Source organism: Gymnoscopelus braueri (genome assembly GCF_963280865.1).
Source record: "Gymnoscopelus braueri genome assembly, chromosome: 9".
NCBI classification, from domain to species: Eukaryota; Metazoa; Chordata; class Actinopteri; order Myctophiformes; family Myctophidae; genus Gymnoscopelus; species Gymnoscopelus braueri.
The window spans coordinates 50,229,854-50,252,562 of record NC_137610.1 but is presented as its reverse complement, the minus strand read 5'-3'; the positions used below and the strand labels follow the sequence as shown (position 1 = coordinate 50,252,562).

The window sequence follows — 22,709 nt, the reverse complement described above, 5'->3', positions numbered from 1 at the left end:
ACCACCCAGAGAGAGAGAGAGAGAGAGAGGAGAGAGAGAGAGAGAGAGAGAGAGAGAGAGAGAGAGAGAGAGAGAGAGAGAGAGAGAGAGAGAGAGAGAGAGAGAGAGAGAGAGAGAGAGAGAGAGAGAGAGAGAGAGAGAGAGAGAGAGAGAGAGAGAGACAGAGAGAGAGAGAGAGAGAGACATGTGTCACAAACTCACAATGTGCAGCAGAACACTACAAGGATTATTTTATAACAGTGCTTATCAAACATTTTCATGTCAAGGACCCTTAAATGAATATGTATTTTGAAAAGATTGTGTGAATTGTGTTTTCTAAATACAATGAACAATTCAACATCTCAGTGGTTATTTCTGAAGTTTGCATAGAGAGTAAATGAATACACAATCTGACATTGGTTTTACACAATGACTGCTTGAATGAAAAATAAAACGTTAATGAAATGTTAAGAGTTACTGTTGACTGTTTCCTTACAAAAGCCTGTCTTTTTTATTTATTTTTATTCACTAAAGCCTTTAATTTGTTCCTCTCCGGAAATAACAGATGCATTGCATATTGTTGCTGTCAGGCAAAAACCTTGCATCTCCATACAAAAGTAGTGAACATAGAAGATCTACAAACTCACGAGCCTTTAGATCGACTATTTTCACTAGTTTAATTGTTTAAAAAAGATTATAATAGAAAAGTAACGGTTTTGGACACAGGCCTACAAGGTTTCCACCAGACAGTGACGATATTTAGCTTTAAAATCATGTTATTGGCAGCAAGCTTCACCAATCAAGTTAAGTTATACGCAGTGGTGAAAAAAGTAAGTCAAAGTATCAATACTGCGATATAGAAACACTCTGTTACAAGTAAAAGTCCAGATTTCAAAATATACTTGAGTTAAAGTACAAAAGTATTGGTATCGAAATGTCATTAAATTACCAAAAGTAGAAAGTACTCCCATTTCACAAGTTTTCAAATGTACAAAATGTATAGATACCGTTTGAAAATAGCCAATCTAGAAGCTCACAATGCGTCGCATCGCGACGCATTGTGAGCTTGTAGATCTGCTATTTTCAAATGGCCGAAATAGGGCTGAAGTGGGTAATGTATGTTTAGTAATAATAATCTAAATCTACAAAGTAACTGATAACTAAAGGTTTCATATAATTGTAGTGGAGTAAAAGTATTGAAAATTGGAAATACTCCAGTAAAAAATACCAACAAAAATGTACTTAAGTACTGTACTTGAGTAAATGTACTTAGTTACTTTCCACCAGTGATCCTCACTCACCCGTTGAGGGACTGGATGTGGAGGTAGTCCCTCTGGACGGAACGCTGGACAAAGCGGACGCAGGAGAAGCCAGAGAAAGACTGAAGAGCTCCCTGGATGATTGACCGCTCCCTGACGGCTGTCAGAACATAGTAACAGACTCACTTCAGAAACAATACAAAACTGTGTGTGGAACAAAGCTTTACAAACGCTAAATGCACCTATGAAGAAGGGTGTTCAGCCCCAGGGGATTGATTTGCTGGGGGGAGAATTGCGTGGGGGGGGGTCAATATTTCCCTTTTGGGAAATATTGACAGTCTGACATTGTTTGTTTGATATTTATATTTTATATTATTATATTTATTTATATTTTGATATCACAATAACAAAATGTCCAAAAATTCAAAACGTTTCAATTTAACCATGTTTTGTGTTTAAACCGCAAATGATATGATGGTACCATTTTCCGTCTACTCTATGCGTCTCAGTGGTGGGCTGTGGTGGACAGTTAAAACAACTGCCTGTACCAATAGTATCATCAGTGATGATGATGCAAGAACAATGGCTTCTATTTCAGCATGCTAACTTTCCAGGAATGGCTGTAGGCTGTCACTGGCAGGCAGGTTTCTGCACTGTCCATAGCCCACCAATGAGACACAGGCTGAGCTGATCATAGCAATGAGCAGTGAGGGCAAATTATAGAAGATAAGGTCAAAAATGGTTGAATTGCCCCTTTATGCTCTGTTGTTTTCTTTAGTTTTGTTTGTGTGTTTGCTAATCAAAAGCTGTCAGTATGACAGTAGGCCTACTTACTGTAGTGGTTTGCGATGACGTAAGGCACGTAGACCTTGCCGTCATGTGACTTGTCCCACATGGGATCAGTGTCCCCCTCGTTCTGCTTGTCATCAGTCGTCTCCTCTGCAACCTTGGACTCATCTTCAGTGTGCTCTGTGGACTGAGGACCTACAACAGAGAAAACCCGCTTACAGTCACACTTCTCTCTCTCTCTTTGTGTGTGTCACTCACAATGCAAGGAAAGGAAGGAATCAATCAAATTGTTTACATGAGAAATACAAACCCTAAAACACATTTACTGGCCCACAAACACCAGTAGTGTACCATTTTAAGTATGCATGACCCCCTGCAGGGGCCTAGGTTGTTAAACGATTTGATTATTATTAAGATATGTAAGCGGTTATTATGCTGTGTGTTATTATACGTGTGTTTTTATACTTTTCTAAGACTTTATTTGACAGTGATAGTTGAGAGACACAGGAAATGCAGAAAGAGAGAATATAGGGAATGACATACAGCAGATAATCGGGCCGGGTGGGAATCGAACCAGGGACTCGCTTATTGCACTCATGTGGTATGTTAACTAACCATTTGGCTATCAGGACGCCCGACCGACCGGCCGACCGACAGACAGACAGACAGATAATTTGTGATTGTTGAAGAAAAGGTTTGTTACCTGCACAGGTCAAGCCAAATGTGTTGAAGGAACTATCAGACTCGACTGTTCCACACTCTCTCAGCGAAGACTCAGACCCAAGACAGACAGAGTTAGTATACCATGTAGATTGACGTGTAGCCTTATTAATCTTCTCTGTTGAAACTGCAGAGCCACAGCCTAGCTGTTTACACACTACAGCTGATGAGTTCAGGTTCCAGGCAGACCAACCACCCACTGGCCTCCACTCTTCCTCGTGTTTCATCTCCAGTCTACCAGTACAGTGACTGGTTCCTCCCATCAACCTGACATCATTAGCACCTGCATGGAGACAACAGATAAAGGAGTTCAGAAAAAAATATGATAACTAGAAAACGTGCTCCTCGGAGCCAGGTCAGGTAGGTTATTGTGGGCCAGCAATGTTCAGAATACACCAATATGACAAAAAATCTGATAGATCCGTCTTCATCACTAGACTATAGAAATAATGTGTACCGATTTGTGTGATGTTTGGACCAAATTTGTGATATGAAAAAAATGTTTAGCAAAAATCGTCCTCCTGGTGGCGCTTATAACAGGCCGATCTGGAAAAATTGGGGCAGAGGTTCTGCCCTGGCACCAAGTGAGTGTGCGTGCACATTTTCGCTGTGATCGGGCCAACGGTGCCGGATATTAGCTGCTCGCAGACAGACGGACACACAGACGGACGGACGGACGGACGGGCGGAAAGACAGACAAACAGGGTGCAAAACATAGTGTCTGCCACGCATTCGGCCTGGCAGAGACAATAATAATAATAATATATGACTCTAAAATGATAATACATACATACATACATACAGTACATACATACATACATACATATGTATAGTATTGTTAATAAAGGTTCATTACCTGTACATGTCAGGTCAAATGTGTAGAAGGAAGCATCAGACTCCATTGTTCCACACTCTCTCAGTGAAGACTCCGACCCAAGACAGAACGAGTTAGTCCACCATGTAGATTGACGCGTAGCCTTATTAAACATCCTTTCTGTTGCAACGGCGGAGCCACAGCCCAGCCGTTTACACACTACAGCTGATGAATTCAAGTTCCAGACAGACCAACCACCCACTGGTCTCCACTCTTCCTCATGTTCCATCTCCAGTCTACCAGAACAGTGAGTGGCTCCTCCCACCAACCTGACATCATTAGGCTCTGTACAGAGACAAGAGAGTAATGAGTAAAGACTAAAGTAATATTACAGGGAATCTAAAATAATAATCCAAAATAAGTGCAGTTTGTGTTTTACCTGAGCAGGTAAGTCCCATAACCTTGTCAAGTGAGCAGCTGTTTCTAGTTGAGCTTGAGGTTCCACAATCCAGGAGAGCAGACTCGTTGCCTTCACACTGGAACTCTTTGTTCTGCATTGGAGCCTTCACTTCTCCATAGAGCGCCCCCTGCAGGACTGAAGGAGCCCCACAGCCAAGCTCCCTACAGACGACCTCTGCGTCCTGTTGGTCAAAGTCTCCTTCACACACTGAGACCCACGACTGTTCAGACTTCACCTCCACTCTGCCTGAACACAAACTAGTCCCATTCACCAACCTCACAGACTCTGGAGAGAGAGAGAGAGAGAGAGAGAGAGAGAGAGAGAGAGAGAGAGAGAGAGAGAGAGAGAGAGAGAGAGATGTTTAAACAAATATTCATGGTGTTGTAAACACATCAGATCAGAGACAAGCTGTTTTATCGTTCTGCTAAATATTAAAGACAGATACTACAACATTAAGATAAGATAATAAAAGATAAGATAGGCGTTTTTGATTCCATCCTACAAATGATTAAGACTCACTTGGGACAACCAATGATATTGGGGGGGATGTCAATTCCATGTAAAGCGAGGGTAAGTGATATATATTTATTTATATTTTATATATTTTTTGGTTAAAAGGTTGAAGTACTATTCTGATAGTACTCATTGGTACAGAGTGTTTCTTCTGTCACAGGGGTCTCTCCAGCTCTTTAGTAAACAGAATATAAATACATTTTCAGGTAGGTGACAACATTTAAGCCAATCAGGAGAGAGCACCGAAAATGCATTTTCTGTTTAATAAAGAGCTGGAGAGACATGGGAGACTCCTTTTACTGAACATACACTCTATAGCAATGAGTATCAGAATATAAAGCTATTTAACACTTATTTTAACAAATCAAATCACTTACCCTACCTCATCAAATAATACATTACTATATGAAATACTTATTATTGGGGTCATGTCTTGACAGTTGCGACTAGACACTTGTGCTGAAAGGCACTAAAGACTTGAGATTTGACTTGAGACTGCCAAAATACTTTACAGCAGCTCTGATAACAAATGCTATTTAAAGTTAGGTGAATGAAGCAGGAGGATACTATCACTTAGACAAAGATCTATGCATATCATAATGTTAGAAAGTGGTTAAAAAGAGTAAGTAGAAACACAGGAGAGATGCTAAAACAGGAAGTTGTCGGAACTTAAACTATTATAGCATTGTTCATATTACCTGAACAGTTCACACCCAGTCTGTAGAAGGAATTACTAGACTCCTTTTGTCCACACTCCTTCAGCGAAGACTCAGTCCCAACACAGGAAGATGTAATCCACCACACAGGGTCTACAGCTGTAGAATGATAACTCCTTTCTGTTGAAACAGCAGAGCCACAGTCCAGCTGTCTACACACTACAGATGATGACTTCAGGTTCCAGTGCGGCTCATCCGCTGGTCTCCACTCTCCCTGGTGTTTCATCTCCAGTCTACCATTACAGCTACTGGTTCCGCCCACCAACCTGACCTCACCAGGCTCTGTACAGAGAGAAGGGAGGAAGCAGGAGATAAAGTGACATTACTTTAATTTGAAGAAAACCCTCTAGACTAAAATGTATAGTAAGGGATGGGTTTGATCCATGCCTCTGCTTTTGATATCCTCCATCACATGTTTTATCCCCGCTTCTGTACAGTCTTAATTAAATACATGCATATCTTTAGGGGAAATGTAGACTGCCTGATATGTTTGATATGCATGTTTGCTAATATCAAAATGTAAACATTTTATACAAATAAATGTATATTAACCCTGGCGTCCCTATTCTTCACACATTTTCCAGATTTGTCAAAATGTGTACATTTTCAGCAAAAAGAAAAAGATAAAAGAAAGCTAAAATAGCCTATTTATAAGCTCACTTTGATAACCACTGCTATAAACCACAGATTGTGCAGTCATACATGTACAAGTGCCACCACTGCACTGGTGAAACTGCAAGCTAGAGTGAAGCAGTATGGGTATTGTAGTTAGAGTCATACATGTATGAGTAATACAACGGAGGCACATGGAGCTGCCACCGCTGCACTGGCCAAAGTGGACAGAATATCCTGCAGCTAGAATGAAGCATTATGGGTATTGTAGTTATTTGTTATTTGGGCCAGGGGAAAGTTCCTGTCGCAGTGCAAAGATGGACAAGTGCAGCATAGCTGGTGGTTTTTGGTTGGCATAAAGTAGGTCCATAGACGTATATGTTCAAGAAGTTGGACATGACACATTTACAAGTTGATATACAATTAACAGATAATGTCATTATCTACTGATGGCAACTGAACTTTAACATTTTCATATTTCGACTATGACTCATAATTATGTAAACAAAAATACATATAAATATATTTTAATTTGAAAAAACAAGTTTTTCTCATTTTCATTCTCAACCACTTGAACCCCAGCATCCCTGATCTGGGGGGAACATTTGCCAAAAATAGAAGATCTACAAGCTCTCAAGTACAGTTGCAACTCACGTCTGTTTGACTAAGTATAGAGCGTTTATGTGGTCAAAATATAAATATTGTCTTACCTTGAGCATTCACCAGGTTGAGAGTATGCATGCACACCAACAGGAGACAGCTTTGTATTATCACATGCATGGTTTCTGAATCAGCCTGAACAACACAGCAGAAACTTTTTTTTACAAGGAAAACAATCGCTCAATGAGTTCCTCAAGTCGATCTCTCCACAGCTGTCAGGGAAAGGATGATTTAGGGAACGAACACACAGCTTCTTATAAAGCAAAGATTTTGATGCATGACGAACAGACAGCAATTTGGATTGGCTGACAGAATGGAATGTGGAATTATCCATATTGCATAACACAATTAAACAGAAGAGAGAGAGAGATGAGAGAGAGAGAGAGAGAGAGAGAGAGAGAGAGAGAGAGAGAGAGAGAGAGAGAGAGAGAGAGAGAGAGAGAGAGAGAGAGAGAGAGAGAGAGAGAGAGAGAGAGAGAGTGTGTGTGTGTGTGTGTGTGTGTGTGTGTGTGTGTGTGTGTGTGTGTGTGTGTGTGTGTGTGTGTGTGTGTGTGTGTGTGTGTGTGTGTGTGTGTGTGTGTGTGTTGAATGACTCATGGTGTGATGCAACTGTGTCTAAAAATAAAAACAAATACAACCTGGCACAACAGTGTGTGTGGTTTATGTGCAACTTGGTATGTGGATGTTCTTATCAGAACTTTCCAGAGCAGGTGTCTTCAATGGTTTTCAGGCCAAGGACCCCTTAGCTGAGAGAGAGATGAAGCAGGGACCCCCACTACACAATGTATATAAATGTGTTGCAGATTAAACATTTTCATAGAATTCATAGATAGCTTCATAGACTTGTTTGACAGCATTATCATTGTGTAGTGTTGTGTTAGCTGGATGTTAATGTGTATTTTCAGACAGTTAACCACTTAAATCCTCAATACTTAGAAAACGTGTACTTGGTTTTGCTCTTTTCCACCCTCTACAGCAGGAGTGGGCAGCATTTATTTCCAGGGGGGGCACACATTAGACTATTGGATTTAAACTGTTTTACAGCTGTACTTTATTACTCACATTATCAAACATGTTGCATTATTTGCGTTTAAGAGTTGTTTCACTGTTACATTATAAACATTTAACATTTGAGTACATACAGATGGAATATGGAATGCAGGTATGTAATCAAATGGTACATATTAGGCTAATTACTAATAATTAATTGGAGACAAGTTAAATTAATTTCCTTAAAAACCAGGAACATAACATTCGGCCTTTTAAGATGCAGATTTTTTGGGGGTCAATTTGCCTTTCTTTGAGGACTTCGAGGGCCTGACTGAGATGGTCAAAGGGCTGGGTCCGGCCCTCGGGCCATATGTTGCCCATGACGTGCCCTACCACCAAACCGCTTTGCCTCACAACGCCTCGCAGCGCAAGGCGTTGTGAGCTTGTAGATCTGCTATTTTCGGCTAATGTTCCCCTCAGATTTGTAACTCTGTAACTTTGAGGACCCCCTTGGTCCCGGACCCCCTGTTGAAGACCCCTGCTCTAGAGATTATGGGAACCCTGGGAACCCCCCAACAAAGGAAAAACAAATGCACATGATATGATAGTTCTTTGAACATTATTTGACTATTAACCGTCTTCACTACTAAACAATATTTATTTTTATTTTTTAATCCTCTCTACTCAGGTCCAAAGCAACTGAAAATATTATTTTGCATTACAGTTGATGGGCCTTGCAAACAGAGGTCCTGCAGCCTACACAGAGTTAAGTTTTGAGAGAGAGAGAGAGCGAGAGAGAGAGAGAGAGAGAGAGAGAGAGAGAGAGAGAGAGAGAGAGAGAGACAGACAGACAGACAGACAGACAGACAGACTGACAGACAGACAGACAGACAGACAGACAGACAGACAGACAGACGCATGTGTGTGTGTGTGTGTGTGTGTGTGTGTGTGTGTGTGTGTGTGTGTGTGTGTGTGTGTGTGTGTGTGTGTGTGTGTGTGTGTGTGTGTGTGTGTGTGTGTGTGTGTGTGTGTGTGTGTGTGTGTGTGTGTCTGTCTGTGCTTATGCTGAATAGCTCATGGTGTGTTGCAATTATTTAAAAAAGTCAAACCTGGCAGAACATTGTGAGTGGATTATGTATAAACGTGTTGGATCTTCTTATCTCAACTCCCTACAGGACCGTCATGTATCACTCTGAGTCATTGCAGGGTTTTGGAAATCCCCCCCAAAGGAAACGGAACAACAAACAACCAAAAACAGAACATATGCATGATTTCTCAATGTCAAATAACAGTTATTACTGATGAATTCCCTCTGTTGGAAACATTATTAAAAAATCATCAATCATATCACACTGTTTCACAGCAGTGATTGTTAGTAGAAGTGACAAACATTACCAGAACACAATCCAGTGCTATCTATCTACAGTATCTATCTATCTATCTATCTATCTATCTATCTATCTATCTATCTATCTATAGTAAACTTTAAGTTATTATGTATCGGTATCACAATGAAAACTCATAATATCCCGTTGAAAAAAGATCAAATCCTTGCATATTTGTCAAGCATGATGTGTGCTGCTCACTGTGGCATTTGGATTAGGGGCTGACATAGGGCAGTGGTTCTCAACTGTGGGTCGGGACCCCCAGGGGGTCCCCACATGATTTGTTTTTTTGGGGGGGGGGTCCCCAGATGACCGTGAAGTGACAATTTATGATTATTTTTAATACCAAAAAAAAAAAAGACCATTGCTGCATCAAAAAGAAAGAGGCTACATTTGTGAAATAGACGATCTACAAGCTCACAACGCCTCGCACACAAGGCTTTGTGGGCTTGTAGATCTGCTATTTGCACAATATTTATATGTGGAACCGAATCAAACTAAATTGAATGCCCCAACTCCTACATTCCAAGTGATTGTCAGGATACGGGTTCCCCAGTTTCAATATGATTCTTTTGGGGGGGGGGTCATGGCCTGAAAAGGTTTGAGAACCATGAAAAGGTTAGGGATTTGAGGCATGTTGTCCACTGGGGGACCCTCACATGACGGTGTGCATGGGATGGTTTGCTGCCTACCACTGTCCCGACAGGTTGAACTACAGTACCCCTTCAGGCACAGAAGTTAGATAGGCACAGGCCAAGTGGGTCTAAATGTGAGGGACAGTGGAAGCTACAACACATGACAACTACAAGCTACAACACAAGGGAAACATAACAGGCTTTATGAATCACACAACTTGATACTAAGTGTCTGACTCATACCATGGATAATGCTATTTGCCATATAATCTTGCTGATCGAATAGTAATGGACAAACACAAGATATTCATTCATACACAATTTGAATGCTGTAGCATGCAGCATCATTTCCATTAGTCTCCCATCTAAACTTGCTATTTTTAGTGTTGTATTTATTATTAACCTATATATTCACCATGTGAGCTATGTCTATGTACAACAAAGTACAACAACAACAACGTGAAAGAGACTCCAAAAGGGTCACTTTCTAGTTTAACTGAGCCATGATTTGACCAAACCACAATTCTGTCAGGACAACTCATAATAGAAAAGACAAATAATGAAGAATAAGATATATTTATTGAATATAAAATGAGCAATATATTTATTATGAGCAATATATTTATTATGGTTTGGCGATGAATTGGATCTGCTTTTAGGTACTCTGATAAAGCGCATTTCCCAACCATAGGGACTCAGAATCCCCAGTACATAAACAGCAGATCCAAAAACAACAGGTGGTAGCATGGGGTGGTGGAGGGTGAGCAGCAATTTTAGCAACAGCAATGAATAGCAGCGCAGCAGCAGCAATGGTGTGTGTGCAGCAAAGCAAGCAGAATGAGAAGTGCAACCTTCCAGCTTAAATAGAGCGGTCTGAGAATGAGATGAGTGTGAATGGATGAGTGGATGTGTAGGTGGAGCTGATGTGGTCCAATAGTAGACCATGCTCACTGCACTGAGTTCCCTGACAGAACTTGCTCTGCGCATGTCTGTGACAGGCGCGACGCTCATTTCTGTCAGGACAACTCATAAATAGAAAAGACAAATAATGAAGAATAAGATATATTTATTGAATATAAAATGAGCAATATATTTATTATGAGCAATATATTTATTATGGTTTGGCGATGAATTGGATCTGCTTTTAGGTACTCTGATAAAGCGCATTTCCCAACCATAGGGACTCAGAATCCCCAAAACAGCACAAACTGTGCAATGTCAGAATCCCCCAAAAAAGCAGATCATTCAGCACCAACCTTAAGCTATGTGTACAGTAGAGCGCCTACCGTCTCCTGATACAGGAAGACCATGCCGATATCCCTCCATTCTTGGAGACAGAAACACAGCTGTGTTCTTCTCTTGGATCAGACACTGGCCATACTAGCATTATGTGATAAATCTATGTGTACAGTAGAGCGCCTACCGTCTCCTGATACAGGAAGACCATGCCGATATCCCCCCATTCTTGGAGACAGAAACACAGCTGTGTTCTTCTCTTGGATCAGACACTGGCCATACTAGCATTATGTGATAAAATCTATGTGTTCAGCAGAGCGCCTGCTGATCCTGAACTTCAGGTGTCCTAAACGGTGTCATAAAGCGATGTCCACCTTACGGGTGCCGCACCACGAGTAGGAATCGAAAAGGACATTCTATCTCTTAAATAAAGAAATCAGTAATCAGTACCCATGCACCACCTGGAGCAGCAATTTCCTCTTTTCATTTTCATTTTCTTTTTCATTTTTCCTTTTTCCTTTTTCATTTTTCATTCCTTTTTTCATTCCTTTTCCTTTTTTTTTTCTTTTTTCTCTCTCTAAGCAAGCATAGCAGCAACAACTTTAAGAGTATTTATTATACCCATAACAGCAGTAGTAAGGTAATTAGCAGTAATAGCAGCGAGCTACAACATTATTCACTCATCAGTTTTTGAGCCTGAAGAATGTCCTTTGTGTTTAGCCTAACATAACTTTCATAGCTGCAGAGGACCACCGGCCCAAAGCTTTGAGCGTTGCAGCTGGCAGCCCACAGCCTTGACACAGAAGTCGAAGTTTGCAGAACCAAGGACCAGACATGGCTTCCCCCGAATCCGTCATGAACAGCTCTCATTGGCATTGCAGATGGACGGCATGCAGATAACGAGACATGGAGGAGACAGACAAAGATCAGTGTTAGTTTCTGTTATTATCACAGACATACCTTGACCAAGACTCTGATTTTTAGTGTTTTAATTTAATGGTGAAAAGGTGAGCATCAAAACTAAGTCAAGTGGAAAGACAATGCGTGGGATTAAATGAACAAGTAAGAGTGCAGAATTCACAGTGGCTGGATAAAGGTCATGTCAACAGACAAGTACGTTCTATGTTGCTATGTAGTAGCATCATTTTAGCTATAGCATGATGAACATTAGTATAATCAGCATAGTATTAGTACCTTGACTGCAGTAGAATTAGTAGCACAATAAAATAGTAGCAGCAGTGTTAGCTGCAGTTAGCTTAGTAGTTTTGTCCGTCAGTACAATGAGTAGTACTAGAACTAGCAGCAGTATTTAGCAAGCATAACTTGAAGCAATGTTAGCAGAACATGTAAGTAACTTAGCAGTAGAATCGTAGGCTAGCACTTTTAGAACTGGCAGCAGCATTTAGTCAAAGCATGATTTGTATCTGTAATGTTAGCAAGTATAGCTTGTAGTAGAATCAGTAGCTAACACTTTAGAACTAGCAGCAGCATAATCCAACATGATTTGTAGCTGTAATGTTAGCAAGTGTAAGTAGCTTATTAGCTGAATCACTAGCTTGCACTTTAGAACAGCAGTATTTAGCTGTATACAATACCCTCTCTAATCAGTAAGAATACTTGGAGGACTCTAACAGCGGCCCTCATCCAAGTTACTTCAACCTTGCATGGACCTCATGGTATCACACCACTAAGGCCTTAAACAAAGCTCCAGACATCCCCAAAACAACTGGTAAGGCTACTTCTTGGCCTTACACCTACAACTCATCTAACCCCTGCTCACTTTGCTAGGGTCGGATGACTCAGGGTTGAGGACAGAGTACAGCAACTTGCCATGGGCCTAAGAAGATTGCAATGGGTTAAGATACCCATGTACCTGCAAAAGTACTTCGTAAATGAATCCCACAGTCACAACACCAGAGGTAGCTCCACTGATTACAGCCAACCGACATTTGGCACAACGAGGGGTTAAATTAGTTCTCCTGCTATGCCACCAAAAGGTGTGAAGGATTGTAACACCCTACTCTCCTTCAAAATGCCCTAAAAGAGTACCTTCAGGAGGCTGCAATTCAAAACTAGCCCCTGTAAAGGTCATACCCTAGCCCCCCTCTAATAAGTATTCAACAAAAGCCAAAGCATGATTGCTTAGCTGAAGTGTTAGCAACATGTTTGACAACACCACGCCTTCATTAAACATTAGCAATAAAGCCATTTCCTGATCTCTTTAAATTCAACCGACTCATGTTTTTGTGAAGCAACCATTTGAAGCAACCATTACACATCACATTTCTGTGATGACATAAGCTCTATTATACACTTTTATATGCACCCATTCCATGCCTTTATGTATATAGTCTGCATATCCATGTTGATATCGGACCCATTACCTTTAATTATCCTGACCTTCCTTTCTTGACACAAAGATGGCGCATGAATGCCACCTTGACTCATCCCACCCCTACAGCAAGTATAGCTTAATTAGCTTTGCCTTACAAGAGCATAGGGGCAACATTAGAACGCAATCAAAAGCTTACATCTGACCAAGCACTGCAGCCAACACAGTATAATAGCCCATTACTTAATTGATTTACTTATTATTATTATTATATTTACCAACCTCCACTACATCTTAGAGGCAACTGAAACTGAGTAAATTATTTGACAACTCCAATGCCATTTAGCCTACATTGCAAATTAAGATTAGCCATTTAGCCTACATTGCAAATTAAGATTACCAGAAAACGTAGCTACATCAGATGGAAATAGCTATAGCCCCCAATCAGCACATACTAGCTGCAACATTAAATCGATTACCACAATATAATGAACAGTCTGCACACTATAGTCTACTTTTAATATAAACGTTTCCTGTGCACCATAATTCTCTTTACAGCATTGTTTTAAATGCATTCTCCTAGATTGAGATACTGCTGAATAAATCACTATATAGCCTATATATTTTTTAACCACTGTAGACTTACTTGAAACATAATTAATTCCTACACTAGATACTTGGCATTATGCTGCTTTACTCAAGAAAAATCTGCATACTACTGCAACTGCAACACTAAAGCAAGATAAAAATAAATGACTATATTACTTATAACTGTGTTTTATAATAAGCAGACATGGCAACCCAATATACCAAGTTTGAAAACACAAGAGCACAACTAGCTCTTCATCCACAACTGTACTTCCCTATCTTACTCAAGATTACGGCCAGACTGAGCATTAACCGTTTCTAATTAATCAGTACATTATATGAAACATAACAGTTGAGCAATGCACTGCATAAAAGTGACGCTAAGTAATGGTCCTCTCTGCTCACAGTCTGCAACACTGACTGCACAGTGTTGCCAAGTTTTGAGAGAGAAATCAGCCAGACTAGAAACATCCTAAAGAAGCGACTACTAGCCACAAGAAAACTTGTCTTTAACCTGTATACATTGCCATAACCTCACCCACTTTACTCCAGAACCTGTGACAGTTGAGTATGAACTACATTGACTGTAGCACTGAGCACATGACAAGGTCCCTCTGGGACCATGTGGCATAGTAGGCCTATCAGGTTCCTTGCACCCATGCATGGGCATAATATTTTAACCATTAACAAACGGGGTCATACCTATGTTCCCCGGACCTATGTTCCCCCACTAAGGTTATGGTTAGGTTTAGGTTAGGTCCTATATTCCCCTGATTATTAATTTCCCCCTCAATCATCATCCTAAAGTCCTCATAATGTTCTTTTACCATGATAACGATTTGCAACTGTTTTGAATATTATGAACGTTTTAACAACAAAATTACAGATTAATCTGGGGGTCCTTCACATGGACTGGTTTAGTCAACATAATTTTCTTAAGTGATTTAACAGAAACAAACACAAGTCACTTATAATAAGCCGACATGGCAACACTGATTTTGACAGCGCTAGTCTTCAGACGCACACCAAACACACTGTTCTTCTATACTTGAGAGGACTTGAACTGACTTCCAATCCTTGCCTTGTTTATGCCCACAAATGACTCGACAGCCTTGATAAATGAATAGAATGCACATGTATACTCTGCATTAAAGCCTGACCACTGAATGATTATAAAATAGAATATTGACCTGGATTCTCGACATCGAGTCTCGACATGAAGAACAGCAGGGAAGCAGTCAAGCAGCGCATCAGCTGGCCAAGGTTTCATCTCGGAATAAGCAGCACCCGGGTGACGTGATCACTTTGTTTTCTTAACAAACAATTGCGATTTCAGTGTAAATTACTGCACCACGGTAATGCCAAAGACAAGAACAAAAGCTGCTCCTTGGTCTCGGCTACAGATGGTCTACCTGTGCGAGTTCTTCTAGCCAGATCAAACTTTCTGTCTCACCAAGATTGTATCAAAGCAGAGCATTTCATGCATATTAGCCTGCTCAGTGGAGTCCGTATTTGAGAAGCCATTTGAGCAGCAATTTTAGCAACAGCAATGAATAGCAGCGCAGCAGCAGCAATGGTGTGTGTGCAGCAAAGCAAGCAGAATGAGAAGTGCAACCCTTCCAGCTTAAATAGAGCGGTCTGAGAATGAGATGAGTGTGAATGGATGAGTGGATGTGTAGGTGGAGCTGATGTGGTCCAATAGTAGACCATGCTCACTGCACTGAGTTCCCTGACAGAACTTGCTCTGCGCATGTCTGTGACAGGCGCGACGCTCATTTGTTCTTTGTTGCTAACATTTTCTTTACCTTCCTTGGTGACAGAAACGGATATATCTGTTGTTGGCTGCCATTATTCATTGTGGCAATTGCAGCCACCAAGTTAATGCCCTCCTGTTTAGTAGCCAACCAACAGAAGAAGTCCACTAATTTTTTTCTGCAAGATCATAGACACTGAACTGCAGTTGGTCAGCAGCCAGGTGGAATTCTGGGACTGGGATCTTCATCTGCACGTTAAAATGCCCAAGACGTTGGCTGAACATGCAGTGATGGGGGTGCTCCTTCCATTCCGACATCTCACTACTCCGACTAGTGGCTTCCGCGTGCGGTTAGGGTTAGGGTTAGGGTTAGGTATAGGGTTAGTAACCGTCGGAAAGGCGACATGTCGGAAAGCCGACATGTAACCGCAGTGATGAGCAACTGAACAGAAAATGAACGGAATTGTGAATTATTAAAATCGTATAATAGAAGATCCTACCACCATCATGTCGGAAGCATGTTGGAAGTTTTTCTTCACCCCCTTTTTCAGTGACTTATGGTCAATTGCTACCTTGAGTTATGGGTGCCACGTGATGATACCCCCCCCCCCCCCCCCCCCCCCACTGTAAAGTAGGTGGAAGTCATCCTGTAGAAGACAGAAGCATAATATACATGAGATGCAAACCAGGTGTCATCACATGGAATGTATACTTTTAAATTACATTTGGTCTACCTGCAGGAGAATCATCTCTTTGTGAAAGTCTTGAGGAGCTTCAAGTTTATAGTCACAGCCAACAAGTCACACCCATATCTAGGGATATGATATGACATACAGTACATGTCATGTATTCCATGTACACAGCCATAGATCACTCCCATGCCCTCCTGTGTCGGGGAGTCATCATGGTGGCATTAAAGTTGTAGCACTGCGTGTTTACTCACCTAAATTGACCCAATAATTAATTGCTGTGACTTGGGGTCACCTATTCATCTAGTTTCATATCCATTTGAAGGTTTTGGCAGAACCAATAGCGACTTTACAGAAAAATAAGCCCAAAGTCGCTTATAATATGCAGACATGGCAACGCTGCTTCAGCTCTTGATTACCAAAAGACCTGCACCTGCTTGATTAGGTGCACCTGGGCCAGAACAAGGAACGCAGCATTTAAAACACAGACTTAAGTGTAGAGAGAGTAGGAAGTGTGTTCCAGGGCGTTGTTTGTGCTTCTAAAATACACAGGTTTAATTAACATGTATCATGTTTCTTTATGTTCAAAGGTGTTATTGTAACCTGAACACCAGCACCCAGATAAAACACACCTAGATGCGTTGGTCAAGACCCGCCATTCCATTTAGAGAAGAAGAGAGGAGGAGGAATGGAGAGCTGCAGAGGATGGAGGTTAGGCCTGTCATAATTATTACATCATCGACTAATCGCAATTATTTGAGATAATCACAATTATTTTTGCATAATCGTTAGGAAAAAAATCACACATTTTCAAATATAAAAAAAGCAGAAATGGCAGATCAACAAGCTTATTTCCGCTATTTGTACACAGATATTCCTATAGACCAATTATTTGTTTACTAACATTGAGACTGGACGCACAGGTGATTGTTTCACGCAATCAATTCCCAACCTGTTGTTTTGGGGTGAGCTTAGCCCCTTTCGGGACCCTGTTTACCTTTTTTGTATTTGGGAAGGCGGTATACCAGGGTCCCTTGTTGGTTAGAACACGCTCTCATCGTACCGGCGGCTACCACTGTCTGGTCTCGGGCGTACAGCTCGTCGCTTAGAAGTTGCAGAGATTTCTCAAAGGTACCAACAAGAGCAATACTAACACGCGAGAAAGCGGCATCAAAAAGCGGGGATCGGCGATGCCGTTTAACATTTTTAATAATTTAGTAAACCTTAAGCTCATTTCTCACACTCTGCTCCTGCAGCTCCACTTCCCATGTCCCGCCTCCCCGCGTTGTGATTGTCATGCAAGCGTGTAGGAGCTCGCCAATCAGAGGCAGTAACGTAGGACGCGCAGCTTGTCAGTCACCGCGGGGAGGCGGAACATGGGCAGTGGAGCAGAGTGTGAGAAATGAGCTTAAGGTTTACTAAATTATTAAAAATGTTAAACGGCATCGCCGATCCCCGCTTTTTGATGCCGCTTTCTCGCTGTGTTAGTATTGCTCTTGTTTGGTACCTTTGAGAAATCTCTGCAACTTCTAAGCGACAACTTCTACGCCCGAGACCAGACAGTGGTAGCCGCCGGTACGAAGAGAGCGTGTTCTAACCAACAAGGGACACTGGTATACCGCCTTCCCAAATACAAAAAAGGTAAACAGGGTCCCGAAAGGGGCTAGGGTGAGCTGGTTTCAGCTGAGGCGCGTCCTAGGGAGACCTGATAGAATGGGTTTCATTGCGCGCATACTGGTTGCACGCATACTGGTTCTTATCAGTGTGACGTCATCTGTTAAGGGGTCTGTATGACCTAAGGCAGTACTACTTGTCATACTAGAGTCTAAATTGGATGTGGGAAAACCCTGGTAAAGCCAGCAGACTAATCAAAGAGTAGGAACAACACCAACCACTGCAGATGTTATATTGTATCCCAGATATAGATTCATTTTTCATTCAAATATATTACTGGATTGCAGCTTTAAACCTGTGTTTATCTGATCAGATTATGATCAAAATTGATCAAAGGTATTTACTCGTGCTAAAGGCGAAGTTAACCTTTATAAACCAATCAAAAGATGTTATGGTTGTATATTATTGGTTAATCTTTCAAGGATGCTCGGTTACAGTGTAAGGCCAAGTTATTGATTATGTAAATAAGGTTAAACACTAGCATTGTATGTAACAGCTACTTGAATATGAATGAATGTCTTTAGTAAAATATTGATGTTCGTACATTATCTGTAATGATTTATGCCTCCAGATCCTTAAGGCCGCTCCTGGTTATGACCCCTAGGGTCATGTATAACATGTTAGGGTCATGTGTATTGTCCTGTGTGGTGTTGCCCTGTGAATGTCTTTCTTCCCTCATTGGTGTGTGTGTGTGTGTGTGTGTGTGTGTGATTGAGTAGAGATGAGTGGCTGATTGACTAAGCAGTGGTGTGTGTTAGTGGTGACTGGATGTGAGCCGTTGACTATAGAGCGTCGCAGTTCCCGCCCACTTCCTGGTTTTTCCTGGTGCCGGAAGGAAAAACTCAATGCATTATTCCCATTGACATTTCCAAAAATATTGATATCAATTCATTTAAGCCTAGAATCAAGCCATCCAGGGTCCTGGTGAATCATGACCATAAAACTTTTTTTATGTGATTTATTTTATTTTATATTTAATTATATGATTATACTATATTTAAAGGAGCTACACCATGAATTTAAAACAAAAAATTGATATTTAATATCATATGGTGTATGTCCCTCAAACCTTTTTTCAAAAGGTTTGAGCCTAAATCATCACTCAGATATACTCATCCCAAGTCAATTGTCTCTGGCTTATACAGCACTTTCAGCTGCAATACCAAAACGTCCCTCTTGTGCAGGGGGGGGCTACTGAGCAATTCTGTCTGTTAATAAAAGAAATATTAAAAAAATATATTTAAAAAAAAATATATATATGGAAAAATTCTGCATAAAAAGAAGCATCTAAAGAAAAATACAAAATCGGAAAAAAAACACTTTGAACATTTTTTGAACAATTCCACCAAGTGTTTGAGGTGCCTGTTTCACCCCACTTCCGGGGGGCGGAGCCAAAATCCGAGCCCGAAGTATTTGTTCGTAGACCCCCACTTAGGGGGGGTAGAAAAAGTTTCGGAGCGATTCGGGCACTTTTCATTTAACATTGGGTTTGCCATCATTAATGTTCATGACATCATAAACATTTCCATTCTGAGATCGCCCTGTTCAGACACGCCCATTCTGGAAATCCACGAAATGAGAAGGAATGACTGAATTAAAAAAAAAAACATTTTTTGGGGTACAAGAGACACTGGGGACCCAAAAAATACAAAAAACCAAGAAAAAAGTGATTTTCATGGTGTAGACCCTTTAATAAATACCCTTTGTTTTGCCGTTTTCCAAAAAAAAATATCACAGAATCAAACGTTTTATGGTCATGATTCACCAGGACCCTGGATGGCTTGATTCTAGGCTTAAATTAATTGATATAAATATTTTTGGAAATGTCAATGGGAAAAATGCATTGAGTATTTTGCGGTGGAACCCGGAAGGGGCGGGAACTGCGATGCTCTATTGTGTGTGTGCGTGTGAAAACGCGGCGCTCCGCACCACGTTTGGAGCTTGTAGATCTGCTACTTTTGATACTTTTGTTTGATGCTGCAGATGATCTCAAGTTGGGCATTCATTTACGAAAAACACAAAAAGCTAAAACATGGAGATAAGAGGTTTCTGCCCGACAGCAACGATATAATTAACAACTAAAATGACACAGATGCTTTCCCAGATTTAAAGTATGACAACGTACAGGCTTTCCAGGTCTAAATGGGTTAGATTTGCCAGTGTTAAAGGGGTAGTTCACCCCCAAAATAACTTTTTTTCTATTGATTACTGACCATCTGGAGCCTTGATTCATAGATATTTTTTTGTTTTTGTCACATTCCTAAGCCAATAATTTGATTATAATAAATGTGTCCCCATTGATTCCGGTAGGAGACACAAATGCATTTGTGTCTCCTACCGGAATCAATGGGGCTAAATTTATTATAATCAAATAATAAAGGAAGGAATGCGACAAAAACAAAAAAATATCCATGAATTCAAGGCTCCATGGGGTGAGTAATTTAATAGAAAAAAAGTTATTTGGGGGGTGAACTACCCCTTTAAACTTGGGGTTAGTTTACTGCCTTGTAGGGCTGGGTGGTCTCTCTTTTGTTTTGTTATTTGTTTGGTCATGTTTTTCTTTAGTTAAGAAAGATTGATTGATATGTGTTGTATGTCTTTGGTACTGTTGTTAACTTGTTTATTGCATACACACGCACGCACGCACGCACGCACGCACACACGCACACACACAGAGAGAGAGAGAGAGAGAGAGAGAGAGAGAGAGAGAGAGAGAGAGAGAGAGAGAGAGAGAGAGAGAGAGAGAGAGAGAGAGAGAGAGAGAGAGAGAGAGAGAGAGAGAGAGAGAGAGAGAGAGAGAGAGAGAGAGAGAGAGAGAGAGAGAGAGAGAGAGAGAGAGAGAGAGAGAGAGAGAGAGAGAGAGAGAGAGAGAGAGAGAGAGAGAGAGAGAGAGAGAGAGAGAGAGAGAGAGAGAGAGAGAGAGAGAGAGAGAGAAGAGGAGAGAGAGAGAGAGAGAGAGGACGAGAGAGGAGAGAGAGAGAGAGAGAGAGAGAGAGAGAGAGAGATTACTGCTACAGTGTGCTTGGTGTCAACAGTCACTTCAGCATCTTCAGAGAGGAAGTGCAGCTCCAGGCTTCCTGTGGTCGCTGTGGGTCTGCTAGGTCTCCTCCTATTGGCTGGAATTGGAGTTGGGGTTTACGGTAAATATATTCACCAGTCACCATCAATGTCCTCTCTGTCTCTGTAGAATCTGGCAACACAACATGTCTATAAGTCATCAATGTCCTCTGTCTGTCGAACCTGGCAACATAACATGTCATATTAGTAGGAGGAATTAAGCTTAAAAAAAAATTCAAATCGTTACATGGTGGATACAAGTACCACATTTGGTAAACACATTATTTAGGGTGTATCTCACCATTTCAGAAGGGTGCCCAAAACTTCAGACCCATTGAAGGCTTTTTAAAGTGGAAAACCAAAATGGATGCCAGATATGACCCACAATTCGCAAATTGTGATATAATTACTAATAATAAATACTAATAATAATTACTAATAATAAAGGATTTGGCCAAAGCCAAATCCTATAAAAAAATGGCTTGTATACGTTTTAAACAACTTTAAACACCAAACATAGGCTTTAAAAAACACTCAGAATTAGATTACCTTCCAAATTAATTAACGCACGCACGTACACGACCCACCCCACCCACGCACGCACGCACGCACGCACGCACGCACGCACGCACGCACGCACGCACGCACGCACGCACGCACGCACGCACACACACACACACACACACACACACACACACACACACACACACACATACACTTAGTGTGAGATATGATCTACTGCGTACACACATTTCAACAGAAGGTTGATGATAAAATTTACCACTTCTGTAACTTGGTCACTTCTCTCTTATTTTATCTTTTCGTCATCAGTTTTCTCCCATAACGTGGGAAAAAAAGCAAGTAGTGTCAAAATATGAGCATTGTTTCATAAGCCATGTGCAGTACAATACTAATAATGAAACATAAGCCATGTGCACTACAATACTGGCTTGTAAAACAGACCATAGGGGTCTTGCCCTTTAGATTGTCATGCTGCGGCCCTTTAAATTATTTATATTTTACTGTATTTATTTGTATTTATTTTTGTAATCTTTTGTCTTCAGTTTTCTCCCATAAAGTGAAAAAAAGCAGTTTCTTAAGCCTGTGCAGAACCATACTGTATGGTCTGTCTGTCTGTCTGTCTGTCCTGTCTGTCTGTCTGTCTGTCTGTCTGTCAAGCAAAAAAAAACAATAACAAATAAATACTTTGTGTTTTCAGTCGCTAGTTTAAAGTCTTCTTTTAATTATTATGATATGTGTTTTTGTAAATTAGGCTACCATTAATTTTCAAATGAATTATAAAGACGGGTATGCTTCTACTGGTTCTACTAAGTGACCCGCCCTCGCTCCCCCTTCTACCCAATAGCATTCAATTATTCACAACCGGAAATCCAAGATGGTGGATTTGAATTCCCTGAACTACAGGCTTCAAACGGGTCTATAGAAACCGTCACGTCCTCTTAGTTCATATTTCTAACCTCATGTAGGCTACATACTGTACCTGGTTTATGATATATGAAATAGATATAGTAACCCTGACACACATTGTTTTTAAATGGGCGTGGCTAACGATTCAGGAGCTGGAGCCAGGCTAAGATTTTGGAGTTCAACTTGTACAACTAAAGGCTGAGATGTTTTTATTTATTTATGTTTTACAGTTGTTGTAACTTTTTCTGTGACAATTTTCTGCAGTGTCTGTCAAGGCCAGCGCCAAGATGGAAGAAGGTAATTTAAACATATTATATTCAAAATAGATAATTATATTTGATCCACGTAATTGACAAGGGAAAGCTTAAAGATTTGGTTCAAATAATTAACCAGTCAAATCTATGTTATGTTTAAATGTAA

At 40.8% G+C, this 22,709-nt stretch overlaps 2 protein-coding genes across 2 annotated transcripts in view; one reads left to right on the top strand and one right to left on the bottom strand.

Moving 5' to 3' along the window:
* The window catches only part of LOC308092486 (scavenger receptor cysteine-rich type 1 protein M130-like), an 8,656-nt gene extending 1,933 nt beyond the window's left edge, over window positions 1–6,723 (bottom strand). The window contains exons 1-7 of the mRNA XM_080438407.1: window positions 6,573–6,723; window positions 5,233–5,532; window positions 4,001–4,306; window positions 3,604–3,906; window positions 2,731–3,030; window positions 2,073–2,222; window positions 1,281–1,398 (exon numbers count right to left, since the gene is read on the bottom strand). Of these exons, the coding sequence (XP_080294533.1) occupies window positions 1,281–1,398; window positions 2,073–2,222; window positions 2,731–3,030; window positions 3,604–3,906; window positions 4,001–4,306; window positions 5,233–5,532; window positions 6,573–6,642 (1,547 nt within the window). The 5' untranslated portion in view covers window positions 6,643–6,723. The remainder of the gene's footprint in view (window positions 1–1,280; window positions 1,399–2,072; window positions 2,223–2,730; window positions 3,031–3,603; window positions 3,907–4,000; window positions 4,307–5,232; window positions 5,533–6,572) is intronic.
* The window catches only part of LOC308092366 (uncharacterized protein), a gene marked incomplete at both ends in the record, with an annotated part of 50,326 nt that overhangs the window by 27,516 nt on the left and 101 nt on the right, over window positions 1–22,709 (top strand). The window contains one exon of the mRNA XM_080438217.1: window positions 22,554–22,586. Within this exon, the coding sequence (XP_080294343.1) occupies window positions 22,554–22,586 (33 nt within the window). The remainder of the gene's footprint in view (window positions 1–22,553; window positions 22,587–22,709) is intronic.